This window comes from Pyxicephalus adspersus, chromosome 1, assembly GCF_032062135.1.
Source record: "Pyxicephalus adspersus chromosome 1, UCB_Pads_2.0, whole genome shotgun sequence".
NCBI classification, from domain to species: Eukaryota; Metazoa; Chordata; class Amphibia; order Anura; family Pyxicephalidae; genus Pyxicephalus; species Pyxicephalus adspersus.
In genome coordinates, this window is record NC_092858.1 from 17,676,776 (window position 1) to 17,694,978 (window position 18,203).

The 18,203-nt window shown below is 36.4% G+C and overlaps 2 protein-coding genes across 3 annotated transcripts in view; one reads left to right on the forward strand and one right to left on the reverse strand.

The window, feature by feature from the left end:
* LOC140324874 (stromelysin-1-like) overlaps positions 1-9,271 on the forward strand; it is a 25,448-nt gene extending 16,177 nt beyond the window's left edge. The window contains exons 3-10 of one of the 2 annotated variants that reach the window (XM_072403007.1): positions 693-841; positions 1,373-1,498; positions 3,510-3,683; positions 4,182-4,476; positions 5,878-6,008; positions 7,091-7,250; positions 7,915-8,018; positions 8,786-9,271. In XM_072403007.1, coding sequence (XP_072259108.1) covers positions 693-841; positions 1,373-1,498; positions 3,510-3,683; positions 4,182-4,476; positions 5,878-6,008; positions 7,091-7,250; positions 7,915-8,018; positions 8,786-8,889 — 1,243 coding nt within the window. In that variant the 3' untranslated portion in view covers positions 8,890-9,271. The remainder of the gene's footprint in view (positions 1-692; positions 842-1,372; positions 1,499-3,509; positions 3,684-4,181; positions 4,477-5,877; positions 6,009-7,090; positions 7,251-7,914; positions 8,019-8,785) is intronic. The other variant, XM_072402999.1, reaches the window with a different exon arrangement.
* Positions 9,272-9,973: 702 nt separating this feature from the next.
* On the reverse strand, positions 9,974-15,196 carry LOC140324891 (interstitial collagenase-like). Its single transcript, XM_072403018.1, has 5 exons — positions 15,039-15,196; positions 13,596-13,816; positions 12,737-12,885; positions 11,538-11,663; positions 9,974-10,722 (listed from the first exon to the last, which is right to left on the reverse strand). Exons 1-5 carry the CDS (start codon positions 15,147-15,149, stop codon positions 10,544-10,546), a joined length of 786 nt encoding a protein of 261 aa, XP_072259119.1. The 5' UTR covers positions 15,150-15,196; the 3' UTR covers positions 9,974-10,543.
* Positions 15,197-18,203: the final 3,007 nt, after the last annotated feature.

An 18,203-nucleotide genomic window follows, 5' to 3' on the forward strand; every position in this document is an offset into this window, starting at 1 on the left:
TCTCTATTGCCCTCCTATTGCCTGCGGTTACAGCTAATTGAAGGACCTGCTTTCAATTAGCTGTGACCGCACAGTTCCCACGGTCCAGGAATCCCACAATGACATTATGATTCAGAATGTCATTGTCAGATAACCTGTAAAAAATAAAAAAAAACAAGTTTAAAATAAAAAACAGATATAAAATAAATAATTTAAGAAAAAAAAAATATTTTTTTTTTCTCCCGAATTTTTGCTGTCGAATGCAGCAAAATTCGGTTCGGGTCTACCCGAATTCGAACAGCCATATTCGGGTCGAATATAGGGACAACCCGAATTCGAACATCAACACTAGTTATAATGCTAGACAATAATATTAAGTACATAGGAGCAAAAACAGACACAAAATATATTAACTATTGGACTTACAAGATCTGATGTGACTTGATCACCAAAGACAGTGCTGCACTCAAGTTATAGGAAGCCAATGAGGTATTTGACCACCTTTTCTTTTTTAAATGAGATCTTTATTTTAGTAAACCACAAATGCATGTACAAGTCTACAACTATTAATAACAGGTTGGAGGAAAAAATGAAAATATGTTTGAAGTCCCCTAGGTGGACGTCTATAGGTGGCCATAAATACTATGCATTTTTAAGAAAAATTTGTACTTTTTATTAACATAACATTAACATATATTTCATCTCTTCCTTAGAATTGTCAATTACACACCAGATATCACTAAAAATGAGGTAGATTTTGCTGTGGCTCAAGCTTTGAGGATATGGAGTGAGGCCACACCATTGCAATTTCTTCAAATTTTCAGTGGCAATGCTGACATCATGATTTCATTTGCATCTAAAGGTAAGAGCAGGAGAAGATAGATGTGAAAGACAAGTGCTAAATGCTCTTTTATAAGCATTGCCAATGAACTGTTGATTAAGTGATGCAAATAATTAATCACCATACATAACTCCTACGATGTTGTTTTGGTGATGTTCCAAACCCATTCAACAATCAATTTTCTACAGTTTTCATTGAACCACAAATGATTATACCATATAGGAATATAATGCTATGAAACCATCATGTCTGCTATATTTGTTCATTTGTTCATTTTGGTAAGAAACAATTTACAAATAATTAAATACATTTCCTACACCCCAACACCACTCTCAAATCTCACATCCTTAGCTGCTCTTTCATTTGGTATGCATTGATGTGGGGTTTTTACATGTACCGCCTTCAAAGAATATACATGTGTGTGAGGAATGTTATGGGGGTCCATTTACCATGCATTCAAGCATATGTACAAAATGCTCTCCACAGAGTCTGAGTAAAATATGTTTATCATTTTTAAAGCTACAGTACATACTGACTGATATTTCATTGCAGCCCATGGGGATTTCATTCCATTTGATGGCCCACTTGGAGTTTTGGCCCATGCTTATGCACCAAGTGAAGATATTGGTGGAGATACTCATTTTGATGAAGATGAGCAATGGACACTAAGTGGTAAAGGTGAGCATAATCTGTTTTAGCTGTGATCATGAGGATGCTGTGTTTCTCTCAGCTTGATTCATATGAAGTATGCTACAGACAACTTGACTACAGGCACTTGCAACCAAATGTGTTTTGGTCAGTAGTCAGTTAGAAGTATTACATTTTATTTAGCTGATTACTTTTGTTTTCTAGGAAAAAAGATCTATTATAGAACTGTGTTTATGTTATGTCCATAGTATATGAAATATCATCCAACCACCAATGGTGTTTAATTAGTGTTGTTTTCCTGAGTTTGACATGTATTTAGAACTGCCAGTGCATCCATTATTTATCTACTTTCTCTTGGAAGACAAAATTATTGGTACAAAAATTGCACATTTCTTTACTTCCGCAGAGTCCTTGATACCTCCAGTCCTGTGCCGTCCTGGATTCTTTCTTCATCCCGGCGCAGAGACTGCTGACCTAGCCTATCCCTGGCACTATTACCAGGCAATACTATCTTCTTCCTTAGTCTTCCAGCTTCTGCCTACATCTCCATATCTCGCACTACACAGGCACATGATTTGACGACAGTCCTATCTGGAGATGCAAAGAAAAAAAGCTGCAGATCTCACTGCGCATGCATGAGATCTGCACATTTTTTTTTACATTGTGGAAAAAGCCCCTTCTGCGCATGCTCAATATTAGGCATGCACAGAAGGGGCTTTCTTCGCAGCCCAAAGCCTCCTGCTATATGTGACGAATGCATTCCTGGAGGCTCTGGGCTTCCCATTCAGGCTTTACCACTGCGGTAATAAAAACAGAAGGGGAGAGGTCTCCCCTTCTTTTATGAAAAAATAAAATAAAAAAACACCTATTTTGCTTTATATAAAAAGGATATCTATCATGGTATATAAAGTACAAAATGTGGTTATAGGTCTGCTTTAAAGTGATGTTGATTACAACTAGTGTTGGTCGAATATCTAACTATTCGATTCGACAGCTATTCGATTTAATAGTGAGAAATTCTCCGGGTGATCAAATGCCGAATTCGAACACCATTGAAGTCAAGGGTGTGAGAATTGGGTTTTTTTTAAGGGTCTTTTAAGGGCTGCAAGAGCAATCAGATTGCTCTTGCAGCCCTTTACTAGTTGTATGTGTTGTTGGATAGGGTTTTACTATCCAACAACACATAGTACAGCGCTGCAGCAGCAATTGCTGTTGCCGCGCTGTGCTACTAGTATGTGTTCTTGGATAGAGTTTCTCTATCCAAGAACACAGAGCACTATAGGTGATGAATGGGGACAAGTCCCCATTGATCACCTGTAGTGCCCGGACATTGTAGTGGCTGCAGTGTAGTTTCCCATGTGACCTCACAATGGAACTGAACTGCAGATTACCTCGGCAGTCCCACTACGATCTCTGGGCACTACAGGTGATGAATAAGGACTTGTACCCATTCGTCAAGAATACAGGACACTACAGGTGATAAATGTCCCCATTCATCACCTATAGTCCCCGGAGATCCCGCAATGACAGGAGGATTCCCACAGCTGCACAGCCGTGGGAATCATAATGTCATTGTGGGAAAACCTGTAAAAAGAAAAAAACACAAACTCTCAATAAATTACTTTAAAATTATTATTAATTTTTTTAAACCCAATTTTTGCAGTTTTTTTCCCAGAATTTTTTCAGTCAGATCCTGTTTTTTTCGGGTCAGGTCTATCCGAATTCGAACAGCCATGTTCGGGTCGAATATAAGGACAACCCAAAATTCAAACACCAACACTAATTACAACAGTATTGGGGGTTGGGATGCTGGGCTGCTGGGGAGCCTGGCTTTTGTGTTAGAAAGCTGGGGTTCACCTGTTCTATGTGCTGACAGCAGAGGGCATTTTAACAGGAACTGAGTTTTAACACGTTCAAAAAAGTTTAGGAAAGAATTCCATACAATGTACATATAAATGTATTTCTATGCTACTTTGGTTATATAAAAAAATAAATGATTAAACTTTTTTTTTTTTTTTTTAAATAACCTTTTTTTTTATAGCAGGAACTAATATTTTCCTTGTTGCTCTTCATGAGCTTGGACATGCTTTGGGACTGGAGCACTCACAAGACCAACGTGCCATAATGTATCCAACCTTACTGGATAATTCAGCTGTGGATCCCACTAAGTTTAAACTCTATTCAGATGATATTGCTGGAATCCAAGCTCTCTATGGTATGTGATTTTATAAGCAGACTTGTTTTGTAGCCAGCAAAAGTTTTAACTGTTTCAGCTGTTTGAAAATTTCAAAACATTTGCTGGGCTTACCTTGCTATTCCAGGGTTAAGTTTCTAATATTCTCAAGATATACAGCTGCCAAAATCCCATCCAGGGATAGGCTAGGTTAAGCAGAGAATCAAGGACACTTATCTCCCAGGACTTTCTGCAGAGCATCAATACAGCCTTACTATGGTTTGATGCCATTGCAGGCTTGTCGGTAAATTACAGCTTTTTCTCTAGAAAATGGCCAATTCAAAGAAATGTAAAATACTTGTTTTTCAGCCATACAGAACTGATCTATCAAAAAACTTCTACACATTTTTAATATTTAAAAAAAAAATATTTGGAGTAGCATTATTTTTACATATATATAATTTTATTATACATTTATATATCTAATTCAGCGAATGTTGTAGTCTCTATTAAAAATGTTACTGTATATTTCAAAAACAGGAGCAAAAACTACAAATTCCAATCCAACAAAGCTTCCACAGCCTAAACCGACAAAGATTCCCAAGCCAATTCCCACAAGGAAACAGCCAAAGCCAACAAATATACCAAAACCCAGGCCTAAACCAACAAGAATCTCTAAGCCTATTCCTACCATGAAACCTCGACCAACAGCCACCAAACAGCCTAAGCCAACTGATGCCCCCAAAAATCCAGTAGTGCCAGAGAGATGTAACCCAACCTTGGGGTTTGATGCCGTCACCAGAATGAGGGGAGATTTGCTGTTCTTCAGGAATGAGTAAGTCTAAAATATTTAAATTTTTTTGTTTTTAAGTTTTGTTTTGTTTGACAGCGATTTCAGAGATATACAGCAGCAATTGACCAAACTTTATAATAACATCTACATGAGAAAGTGAAAAAGCTAATTGCCACCTTCCCTAAATAGTAATAAAGATTTATAGTTTGGTACAATATAATCTTGCAAAAGATATAGGTGCACACTGTAATAAAAAAATATATTTACGCATAACACGTTTGGCTATATTTCAATAAACCCCGTCATCAACATGCTAATGATATTTTTAAATAAAAATAAAATGTTTTCATAGCTCATTTTATATGCAGTGATATTAGCCAGGTTCGGGATGCTGTAGCATCCTTTGAACATTATAGCACACTGTCCCAGTACTCCTCTCAATAGCCCTCAGCCCTGACACATGCAGTAGACTAGCTTATTCCAATGTCAAATGTTTGTAGATTTCCCTAGATAACTCTCATACATGTGATGTGGAACCTCAATGATTGAAATAACTAAAATCCAATGAACATACAAATATAAAGAAAACAAAAAGAACGTCTCTTTACGGCAACAAAGGATTTAATGTAGTTAGTGTATTGAAAGCTTGTACACTATACAGAGTTCAACTACTCAAGGTTAAACACACCATAAATATTGCATGCAATCACCTATTTTAGGCTGACTGCAGGAATCCTGTCTCTTCGTCCCCTGCCTCCACAATATTCTTCCAACACCTTAATTGGAAACATCAGTTCAGCTCTAAGAAATAAACTTTCTTTATTATTCACACGTCTTCTGCATCGCAAAACTCAGAAATTTCTTTCCCCTGGAAGGATAACATTAAGCAACATTAAGTATCCCCCTATCACTACAATTCCTCAACCACTCCTATTCCGTTATCACCTGCAACCCTTGTACCTAAACAATTCCAACTTCACCATTCTCTATAGCCATGATCTAATATCAATATAAGCCTTTGTGATGTCCCCTGAAGAAGCCAAAATGGCAAAACGAGTTGGGTGGAAGCACTTATTGATTATTGATCACTGTAAATAGGATTGCATGCAATATTTATGGCGTGTTTACCTTGAGTAGTTGAACTTTGTATAGTGTACAAACCTTCAATACACTGATATTGAGTACACTGTTGCCGTAAAGAGACATTTTTGTTTTCTTTATACTTGTATGTCCACATACCAGGCTTGCCAACCTAATGTCTTTATATTTAGCATAATCAGGGACCCTAACCTCAATATCTCTCAAATATAATCCAATGAATTAAAGGGGAGGGTGAGGGATAGTCAGGCTTCTTTTGAAAATGCACTACAGTTGTAGGTTACATACAAATATCTATTTATCTATCTACTTATTATATATCTGTTCTTTTTTTTTAAATTCAAGAGTTTTTTGGAGAAAAAATGCAAGAACGCGCAGTGTTGACACCTTCTCTATTAATACAGTGTGGCCAAGCTTGGGAAGAGTTGATGCAGCATATGAGTTTGCTGCCAGAGATGTTGTCTATCTCTTTAAAGGTGAGTGATCATCAGGTTTACTAACTAAATCAAAAAGAATATTGAAAATGTTAGACCAGCCCAATATTACCTCCTTATAAAGGAATACCACGACCAAATCCACTGCCAATTTTGTACCCAAGCAACTGATCTGAATGATCAGTAATCAATCTAACAGGAGACACAAAAATTTGTTTCTCCTGCCTCTTAGTTTTCTGTTTTCTAACAATTGCTCACCACCTATTTCCTGTGAACTTCTGGCTTCTTCATGTACACACATGGTTTCTACTGTAATGGAGGAATGCTAGGAAATGTATTTTTGCATTAATTCTTACTCCTTTTTTGTGTCATATGGCCATATCTGATTGACCCTCCCCTGGATTTAGACATGAGGAGAACAGTGATAGAATTAATACATGTGCTTGTATACTACACTACACCAATTTATTTCTTTACCCTGTTTCTATTCATTTATCATTGTGATTGCTGTTAGAATTAGGCTTGTTTAATTTTTGGGTTATCGTTATTGATATTTAAATTAATACATAACAACTTTTTTGAAAACGTTTTGATTATAACCTAGGCTATGTACAGACATCAGGTGACTGTTGCTTGGAACGAGCAGTTGTGCTTGGCTCGGGTGACTGTTTAGGAAGGCCACTTGTTCGTCCTACCACCTCCCCATTCCATAAAGCGCAACATCGCTGTGTGTACAGCACTTGTTCGTTCATCTGTCACTGGAAATTTCCAAATTATATCCACCGACTGGATGTGTACAAAGTCTTACCTTAGATTGATAACTGTACAATCAAACACAGTACAATTAACATTTTTTAACCCCTCACATGATCTAAAGTAACCTACTCAACCCTTTCACATATTCATACTCACTGCAGTCCTTGCTGTGTGGCTTCTTCTTAATGTTTACATCCAGCAACACCAGGGTGGTAAAGCCCCATAGACTTCCATGCAAACATCCACTATTTTAAAATTGTAATATATGTATTGTTTACAATGTCTTTTTAAAATAATTCAAAGCTTCTTTTCAGCTACGTACTTTCTTTAAATATCAGATGGCATAACAACAACTCTTATTTTAACAGGGCAGCAGTACTGGGCTACGAGTGGCTTTAAAATGCTCTGGGGATATCCTCGACCCATCACCAATTTTGGATTTCCAAAATCTGTGGAGAAAATAGATGCTGCAATGTTTTTGAAGGAAGAAAACAAAGCAATTTTCTTTGTAGAAGACAAATATTGGAGGTCAGTTGGTGAATGTAAAACAGAAATGACCTAAAATTGCTAATCTAATAATTCTGTATGTAAAAACTCACCCCAAGCAATAGAGTTGGATGCACAGAATCATCTAATACTGTCATCACTTTATTATATACTATGGGTCTGATTTATTAAAGCTCTCCAGGAGTAGAGAAGATAGACTATAATGGGTGAATGATCCAAAGCTGGAATGGATCTGATTCAGGACTGTAAACATTTTCCAACTAATAGCAAATTGTTTTCAAGAAATCTATACCAAGTTTGCTGGATCACTCAGGTTCTTCCATGACAGTCTATCTTCTCCAGGCCCAATGCACCTGAGCTGGGTGATCTTGCAAACCTGGAATGGATTTGGTCCAGGATTCAAAACATTTGAAAGCAAATACCTTTGAAGAAATTCATTCTAAGTTTGCTGGATCCAGCTTCACTGATGAAAGTGTATTCTCTCCAGCATTGGAGAGCTTTATTAAATGAAGCCCATTGAGTCTTAGTGTTCATATGTATTATTATGGGCAATGCATAGAGATTCAAATAGCTGTGCACAAAAATACAGCTGAATTGATAATTGATATCTTCTTGTTAACTATTTATATAATGTTATTTGGTCAGAGAAAATTACTAGCCAGGTTTTTTTTTTTAATTTGTTCAGCTTTGATCATAACAAGAACAAAATGGACTCCAAATCACCAAGGAAGATAAAAGATGGCTTCCCAGGAATTGAGAAAAAAGTAGAGGCTGCATTCCAGAACATAGGTAAGCTTATAAATATAGTAAGGTGTGTAATTAGTAAAACTTTATCATATCCATTCAGTGTTCATTTTTAATTACTGTCTATAAATATCCAACATATTGTGAATTCTTTAAGAACTGGATACGTGGTGCAGCTTGCAAAGTGTCAGCTGCCAGGAGCTGCTCATTTCTTGATCCCAAGGCTGAACCTGCCCTAAAATGCAGAATCCTTACTCAAAATAATAGTTTTAATTTGCAATAAAGCATCTAAATTGCTGGCAATGGTATTAGATATTTTTTTTAGGATACAGCATGATGACTTAGTGTCGGAACAATGGCCATGCAGCATTTACATTCTGGATTGAAATACCACCCATAACATTCTTTTAAGTACATGTAGAGGCAAAACCTTTGGTATAATTAGAATGGGAAAAGCTAGATTCCAGGCCAAGGGGAAAGGATTGATGATCTCTGCGCATGCGTGGGATAGGCAATTTTTTTCTTCCATTAAAGAAAGGGATCCCAGGATGTGTGATGTAGGTATCCTGGGAGGCTTTGTGCTCCATTCCATTTTAAAAAGTTCCATTCCATTTTAAGAAAAAAAAATACAATTTTTACTTTAAATAAAAGAAATGTCCAAGCCTTTTATGGAAAGTAAAACTTTTGAGTTTGGGTCCGCTTTAATTTATGAAATCTAGCCTAAAACTTATTTTTTTATATTTGAAAAATTGTTAATATATCTGAAAAGATCAAGAAAACATATTTATTCCAATTCACTGTGCATTTTCTAGATTATCTGTATTTCTCTAACGGCGCAGACCAGATTGAGTACAGTTCAAGAAGGCAGCTTGTTCTCCGTACCATTGCCAACTATCGTTGGCTAAACTGCGACTGAACAAAGGATTCTTCACTGATAAAGTTGTGTGTAACCTATCCAATGTCAGGCTAAGGCAGCAGAAGGAGCCAGTGTAAAGAATATACCTTGGACTTCTCTGCAATTTTATATTTTATCTCTCTCACTAGGTTCATTGCAGTTGTCTGCACTACTGGTATTTCCAAATTAAATATTCAAATATTGCATTATAATGTATGTAAAACATCCTTATATTAGAACATTAAATACATATTGTTTCATATGTGTTGAATTGTATATTTTGTAAAATAAGGCTTACTGCTTACAAAACATTGTGGTTGATTCACTAACTGAATCCAGGCTGTTCACATATCAAAGTGAATAATGCCCTTGGAAATGATATTTCAAAAACTTAGTAGATATGATTAAAGTTTAATTTGCAAAAACCATCCAATCATGCACAGGGAAATAAAAAAAAAAGTATACATGATTGGGTAAAGTCTGCAGAGTTCATCCCATTTACTAAGCTAAGTGAAATATCCCTTGCAAGAAGTAACACAGGTCTCCAAGGTGAACATTTTCTGTAAGGGTTGTTGGTAAGTCAGATCCATAACTTCGGGATAAAGATTGGCTCTAAAAGGTCAGTCGGGCTAGGGCATGAAGCGGAGCTGGGTACACACTGCGGATAGGAGGGGACACTGGGCACTGGAGAGGGCTGGCACCTAGAAGATAACATACAACTGATGCTAACCAGGGAATCCAACTGTTCAAATTAAAACAAAGTCTTGCAAAGACGCAAGGTGGGTATTGAGGCAATGTTTCCGTATTGGTATGTTATAATACCACATTTAAACATTTTTGTACCATTATTTAAATGACCTCAGAGTTAGAAATTTTTTAAATATAGAATAAAAAAGGCTTCCAATGTCCGAAAAATGCCCAGGTCCTCTTGTGAAGCTGCCTAAGCTACACTGTGCATCGAAGCAGTATAAAATCAGGTTACACAAATTGTGCAAGAACCCATGGCAACCAACCGAATTTAGAAGGGGTACAAGAAGACCAACTAACAAATCATAAGAGTGAAAGGAAACATATACATGGTAAAATGAAGAATGCATTGCAAATATTGTACGGGTAAAAATGAGAAAGCCATGAGGAATTTATTATTTATATGTTTTATCAACTTAACGTTCCTGTCATGCAAATAGACTCCAAAAAGACTTTATCATAGAGACAACAACAAGTGAATGATAGTTTTATCATGAAATTGCCTGTAATACCTTATAATAGTTATTAAATATATTCCAAAATATGTACATATGTGATACACTGTATGGCAAAAGCATTTGGACACCTGCTTGACCCACAGAAACATATGAACCTGAATATCCCATTCTAAAGCCATAGGAATTAGTATGGAGTCCCCCCCCCCACCTGTGTGTAAGATAGCATTCGCTCCAATAAACAGTTTTTTCACTAGATTTTGGAATTTAACTATAGAAATTTGTGACCAAGCATATTTGTAAGTTTAGGTTACTGAAGACCTGGCTCCCTATCAGCATTTATCCCAAACGTATTCAGTACGTATTACCAGAAGCCTTCCATGAAAAAACACCAAACTTCAGTATGTGTACACATACTTTTGGCCCTATAGTGTATGTCTCCATATTGCAGGATGGAATCTTCTTTACAGCTGTTACTTGCGTCTTCTGCCATACAGGGACTGTATCCCATCAATGTCATCTTGAGACAAGCGGAAGTTGTTCGTGTTCACATAACGATAGTTTGGGAACATCAAAGCTCTGCGATCGTTAGAGTGATCCAGACCCAAAGAATGACCGAATTCATGTGCAGCCACCAGAAATAAATTAAAATCTACAAGAAAAAAAAACTTACATTTACTATGCTTCTTTTAAAGGGTACAAACAAAACTTTTTCGAAAGAAAAAAGAAACAGGTATGGAAGAAAGATTGCGGGGCAAGGTGTTTTTGTTATTTTATTGTATTTACTGGTACTTTAGGGATCTGATTGTTTTCTTTCCACGGTTGTCCTTTTCATAATAGAATTCTTTATGTTCTAACTTGCCAGTCAGATGTTTACCAATCCTAGCTTCACCAATCCCCACCCACAGAACCATGTCTTCTCCTAGATACCTCCAGCCACTGGACAATGTCTATCTCTGCCCGTTGTCTTCTATTGACCCTTTCCAGTCATGTTAAAAGTACAATCATGAACAGACTTACTATTTAGATAACAAACAGCTTTTAATTGTACTTTATTTCTGCTTAAAAGCAATGTTTCCTAGAAATTGTAAAAAAATTTTCATAACAAAAACTAAGCCTCACTAAGTCTCACTAAGCCTTATGAAAAGCTTTGTATTGAATGTCCCTGGTTTTTGGCCAATCTGACCCTTACATGTGTATATGCATGGCAGTGGAAGATACATAGCTCCTCATGGGCAGCAACTAATGAAATGGCCAGGGTGCTCCACATGTGGCATACCATGCTCTAATGCATTGATATTTAGGAATGTTATCCAGTGCCTTTTTTTAACTATTACCTAAATACATTTTTGTTTACATTTTCTTTTTTACTTTAGGATACTATTCCAGACTCTTCTATAATAGTCCGTAAAAAATTTATATTTTATAATACAAGAAAAGGATGCAACAAAACAAAAAGGAAAATACCTGCTCTTGTGTTTGTCCATCTTTCATCTTCATCAAAGTGGGCATCGCCTCCTATTCCTTCACCTGGAGCGTAGGCATGGGCCAGCACACCGTTGGGACCATCAAAAGGAAACTGATCACCGTGTGCTGTAACAAGGAAATATAATTATATTGATATTGTAGTCCAGGGGTCAGCAAACTTTTTGGTCTACTAGGCCATTTCAGGAGGTCAAGAAGGCACACTAGGCCAGAAGAAACAAGGTGTACAAGGAAAGTTTTTTTCCAACCGTGACTGCAAGCCAGCAGCCTCAGTCTTCCGCTCATCCGCGATGTAGTCCCTGTATGTGTGCGCGTGCTTGGCATCAAAATGCCCCTTGAGATTCGACCACTTGAAACTGCCGTTGGTGTCGTTGCACACTAAACACAGGGCTTTGTTGCCGCGTTGGACAAAAAATTCCTTTGTCAGTCCATTCAGGGTTGAAGACACGACGTTCGAGGTCAACCTTCCAGAGACTGGTAGCTGCGCGTTGCTTCTGCGGGAACTCGATGATATTGATGATATCGTGGGAACTTGCGATAACACAACAATTCAATTAGGCCCGATCGAACAATAAATAACTAGGGGGCGTTAGGCCGGACTGGAATACTGGCTAGGCCGTATCTGGCCCAAAGGCCAGGGTTTGCCTACCTCTGCTGTAGTCATATCCATCGGTTATGCATGTAACGGGACTGACCAGGAGATGCAGGTGCTGAGACATTCTTATGAAATTCTCAATAGGTATGAAAAGAAGTAGGTGCCTTAATCATAATAAAAACAATAGCACAGGAGGAAAATACCCTGCCTGAAAGAGCTTACAATCTAAAAGGATAAACTATAAAAAAATATTATTTATCTACAGTAACACTAATTTTTTTAAACAGATTAAAGTAGAAAAATTTGCATTTTTAGTTTTAACAAACTATAAATTATGTTAATACTTTCTTCTCAATAGATAATAAATAAAATTCATCTACTACGAGGTTGATAAAATAAAGCAATAAATTGTGCAAATATTCACTTTAATTCTCTAATCATTTGAAAAGCAAATTACTAATTACTTTAAATACCCAGTCATGTGAAAGTGAAATGAATGTAAATACACACACATTTGCTTTAGAAATGATCAAATAATTTCAATACGTTTTAAAACATTTTAAAGAACAAGAATTTGTTAACTTACAACGTCTTGAAAATTGTATGAGTATATCTGCTGGTCCTCTTGTGACCTTTCTGAATTTCAGAGGAGTCACTTGGCTCCACACATTAAGCGCTTTCTGTATTGAGTCATCAACCACTTCCCTGGGTAGGTCAGGAGTATAATTCTGTATTCTGCTCAAAATAATAATAATAATAATAATAATAAAAAAAACAGGAGAAAGAAAGTGAGCACCAGAGCTGACTCCAACATAAACAGATTGTGGTCAGTTGTGCTAAGTACAAAATATTGTTCTGCTTTCCACTGCATGAATAATGCTTAGTGTATTAGAATATGATTTATGCACTTCATGTATGGTTAAACTTTTAGTCCACCACTATATTTTTTTTAGCCTTTTGGATCCCTGGTTAAGTTTATTTCTCTTTGATACAAGACTTGGCATGACATGACTTTATAGTAAAGAATGATATAATAGGAATAAGTAAGAATTATATATTTAAGCCCTACCAGCAACCATCCTCCTTTTCTATGTAAGTGCCCTTATCAGCTACTGATTCCTATTGGACAGTGCAATAGTGTTAGTTAATTAATTAGTTGGTTAGTTACTTAGTTTCCTTTTTAGACGTTGTACCCCATTAACAAGTGTAATATATCAGAAAGGGCCATAATATTTTCATGCTTAATGTGTTATCAGACATTATTTTACACTTGCCTTTCCCTCCTTCCTCTTCTTTATTCACCTACTATAAATAGGTAAAAAAATGCAAATTTATACTTATCATTCCCTATCAAAGGCAAGTACAAAATACATCCCATCCAGAAAAAACCTAACTTCAACTATTATAGCTAAAATACCAGTATATTGCAAGTACGTTAAACATACCTGTAGGTCAAGGAAGTTCTTTGCCATCTTGGTCTTCCAGGGAAAGCTCTGAAATCTGCCACATCAGGCATGCCACATCTTGGGGTTTTCATTACTCTCATTGTGTCTGTGTCCAACCGCCCTGTTATCTTCATTCCAAAGAACTTTTGCATTTCTTTGATTCTCTCTCCAAATGTGTTTCCTGATTTTCTGGTCTTTATATAAAACTTGTTTAGGTAGTCCTTGAGAGAAAAAGGAAACATGCATGTTTGTTGAATTGGAAATTTAATCTGCCTAAATATCGCCTGCCCCCCTTCCCCCATCAGCTTTAGAATGACAATTTTTTTAAAAATACATTATTTAAGACTATCACTGGGTCTTTGAAATTCTCTATTCACTGTAAACAGATCTGGAGGAGTGGTCGTTCCAAGTCAAGCTGCAAGTGGATTACTCTAGGTAGGTAATACTAAGCCTCCAATATTGAAATAACTGAAATACAAAAAAATGAAAGGAATGGGCCAGGGACAGTGTTTATAACTTTTCCTTATGGCTTTACGTGTCCTATTACCAAAATGTTTTATTTTGGATGGAGTACAGAAGACTTGGAATGCTTATTATGTTTTTTTCTATTTTCTGTGTACCAGTTTCTCTCAATTCCTCTTTTAGAGACACAAAAGTAGGTGAATACATAATGTGAGGAATAACTCTCTTTTAGACAATTGTCACCTGAACAGGTACCCCCATTAAAAGATTCCCCTTTACCTTTTGTTAAAGTGACAACCATAGAACCTTTGGACTTCTTACTCTCTGTCCCAGTGGTCAGTAGGACGGATAGAGAGGCAAATTTTGGAGCAAATAGGCAATATTAAAAAAAAAGAAAAAGAAAAATACCATGCTAACATTTTAAACAAATGAAAGGCTTTCCTATGGAACCAAATGTATTTTATACTTTAACAACAAATGTTCTAAAACAGTGAAATAGCTCCCAAATATTTTCTAACAGACACAACATGCATTCTTTTCAGTATTCTCCCCAGAATTTTTTCAAACCAAGTGGGGAGAAACTGTAGGTGGGTGGCAACTTCTGTATTGTGACCCAGCATTTCAGTAGCCAACCAAAAATAGCCTGATTGTTACAAAAAAGTGCTGGGCGCTGCACCCAACTAAAAGGGGCTGGGGTGAACACTGCTATTCTTATCATGTGTCTATTGCCCAAAGTTTAATACCTATGGTGAAAATAAAATGTGAAATAGATTATAAAAATGAATTATTGGCAGATACAGTATCAGTACTTCATGAGCAGTTGCTTAAGGCAACAATATTTCTTTTCATAAATTATAGGACACCTGAGGAGGAAAGTCTGTGGACGAAAATTTATGAAATACCTGAAAATTCTTCTAGAAAAATGAAAAAAATGGGAGCTCTAAAACTTTTTCTTAGCTTAAAGGTAAAAGTTTGACTTACCAGTGCAAACCTCTGATCTTCTGAACTGACGTCTGCATTGTTTTCCGGTGTTGGCGTTGCAAAAGCTCCATAGCACAGCGACAGAAGAAGGACACTTTGAACTTGGACCATTGTGGCAGTCAAAGCAGACAGTCTGCAGTGGTTTCTGCCCTTCGAGGCATTATCTTTTATAGTGGAGGGTAAGTGTTGCAACGTAGTGAATCATTTTACAGTTCACTAAAGTCACCTGACTGCTTTCCAAGCTATTGTTAACAACCCACACAATTTGATTTGATGTAAACTTTTTGTCTGCTGGATGGAAACAGAATTCACAGAAGAAAACTTCCTTATTTTGTATTGCTAAATTCTCTCACTTGGAAGAAGTTACTATTTGAAAAAGCAAAAGGTGTCTTTGCAAAGCTTAGATAGCATTACAGTATTCTGACTTTTGTTTCTAATTCTTTTTTTTCTTTCTGCAATGTATTTATTGAATTCTAAGGTCCTTGGTGATGTTATGGAAATACCAACCATTGGTTTTGCTGGAAGAAACAACAAATTCTTGAAAGCTCTGCCGTTCACCTTAATGTCAGAACAACGCAGGAGTCTAATAATACATTTTTTTCACCTGGGATTCACTCAACTTTTACTCCATATATACACATTTTAAATTAGTATGAATGTATGAATTAGGTTTCATACTGTTTCAATTTCAAAATGTTTATTGTTTAAATTTGGCAAAAGTTGTGTGAATCTTTTATATATAGACCACACTTTTGTTTACTGTTTTTTTACTCCTTCTTTGTTTTACAGCTGGCAACACACATACTGCTTCCGTTATTGAAGGGCTTGTGAGCAGTTTGCATGTATCAGTGCCTAGTAACCAATCAATAGGCTGACACATTGCATTCAATGCACAGAAGTATCTCTGGGATGATCATTTTTAATATTTTACAAAATATTACAATATATACATGTATAGACTGGCAAAATCATTCTTGATGAGCTCTTCAGAATTTATTAATAGACACCTTCTCATTAATTTAGCAAAATCCCACCAAACTGTTTATTCCTCCTTGGCCAACATACCCCCTCCCACACCCACTGGCTCACAGCACTTACTTATTTAGTAGATACCTAACCTTTTTCAGGAGCATTTCAACCTTAACATACTGCCCATCACTACGTCATTCCCTCCTTGACTTCACATATGTAATCCAAACCAAGTGTCAGATGTGAAAAATAAATTTTATAAATGTAGCTCCCCAGAGTCATGTGGATACAATTGTGGCCCCTTTAAATTGGGGACCACTAAACTAAGTTCACCTGAGGGCTCTGCAATATCCAATACAACAGATATGTTAGTGTGGGATGATACGTAAAATGAAGCCGTGTGTGGCAGGATGACTAATATTTACAAATGTGCCGTTTCAAAAGAAGATTATGCAATGGAGTCTCTGCCAGTTCATTGGTGTCTGATTCTAGAAAGCTTAGATATTTCTTAAAGTGTATGTTAACCCAGATCACTAAAACCTGAGATAAGCTCTAGATAAGGGTATTTTAAATATGATTTTATTAAATCTGTAGGATTTAAATAAATATCTGGCAACCCTGCCATATTAGGTTATTGTTCATGAACTTTCTTTTAAAAAGAAAAGTTGTGCTTCAAGTCATGCAGGCTTGTGCTAGGGCAGTGTTTCTGAACCAGGGTTCCATCAAGCCCTAGGGTTCCTTCAGAGGTTTCTAGGGATTCCTTGAGCAATGAACAGTCTATGACTCCCAAGTAGCAGCATTTCTACTGACCAGGAATGTAGGACACATTCTTCCCACTGACCACTACATTGGTATACTGTCAGCTGTGTTTAAAGCAATTATGGAAAGGTGTCCTTGAAGTTCTGAAAGTTATTTCAAGAGTTCCCTAATGTTAAAAAGATGAGAAACACTATGCTAGAGACTAAAAGTGGCTATTTAAACACACATTGCACAGGCAAAGTCCGCTGTTATCGCCATTAGGAAATTGTTGAACTTAAAATTATTTTAAGATATAATGTAATATAATGTCAACTTTTATCATATATTTTAAATAAAAATAAATCAATATCATATATTTTCTGAATAAAATGATCTTATGATCTTTACAGTATTTGGGCTATAAACCGTAGGATTAAACATCTCTTCTTCTCACCTCATTTTTCTTTCTTTAGTATAAAATGTTTCATCAGCCACCAAGAAGCAGTATAGTCTGTGACATACCATCAGAAATGATAGGAGTATTCTCATATCAGACCAGATTATTTCTGTATGATTCCTTGGAACTCAATAAAGGTCCCAATGAAAAACCTTTTAAGAACATATTCACACTCCAAACGTTATGTAGCTGTTGTAGACATGTTTGAACATGGTCTATTGTGCTGTTTTCCATTTACCATATTGTCCCAGAAGTCACTGACAATCTGCTGATTGATTGTGGTCGTTACATTAGCATTAGCAGAAAACTGGAGGTGACGGGGGGCATCTTTCCTATGGGTCTGCAGAAGTAATATATTTTGAATTGTTGACACCAAGTAGAAATACATCTTGATTCGGACTTTAGTTATGGCAATGTCAAATGGTGGATTTTGGTACGTTATCTGAACAGGATGATTTCACAAATTTTCCCACTTTTCATCTTGTTTTTTTGAAATTAAACATCTTCAATAATGCTTTGAATAATGTTTGGGTAAAGGCATTATGGCACAGTACCTGTGCAATATGAATACTGACAGATGGTCCAAACTTCTTGCATTATTAGAGAAATATATTTATCATTACAGAAGTAGTCCAGATGAATGTAAGTGCCACTAGCTTTTAATTGGTTGTTACCACTTCTGTGTGGAAGAAATTGCCATCTAGGTTGCCTTCCGATAGTTGTGGTTGTGTGCCGGAGCATCACATTTGCAAACCCACACAATATGATCAGCCAGGTTGAAGGCCTTACAGTGCTGTAGAGTAATGTTCTGAAAAGATAGATAGATAGATAGATAGATAGATAGATAGATAGATGATAGATAGATAGATAGATAGATAGATAGATAGATAGATAATAGATAGATGGATAGATAGTTGATAGATAGATATATAGGTGCCTTGATAGGTAGATATTATTCTGGTATATATTTACTTAAGGGATTGAAATCCAAGGGTTGAAAG

Excerpts from the sequence above, each read along its gene's own strand:
- LOC140324891 (XM_072403018.1), bottom strand. The coding sequence starts at position 15,149 with ATGGTCCAAGTTCAAAGTGTCCTTCTTCTGTCGCTGTGCTATGGAGCT. Across the intron at positions 11,664-12,736 it reads CATACAATTTTCAAGACGTT|CACACGGTGATCAGTTTCCT; the intron begins GTAAGTTAACAA and ends TCCTTGTTACAG. Across the intron at positions 10,723-11,537 it reads ATGGACAAACACAAGAGCAG|ATTTTAATTTATTTCTGGTG; the intron begins GTATTTTCCTTT and ends TTTTTCTTGTAG.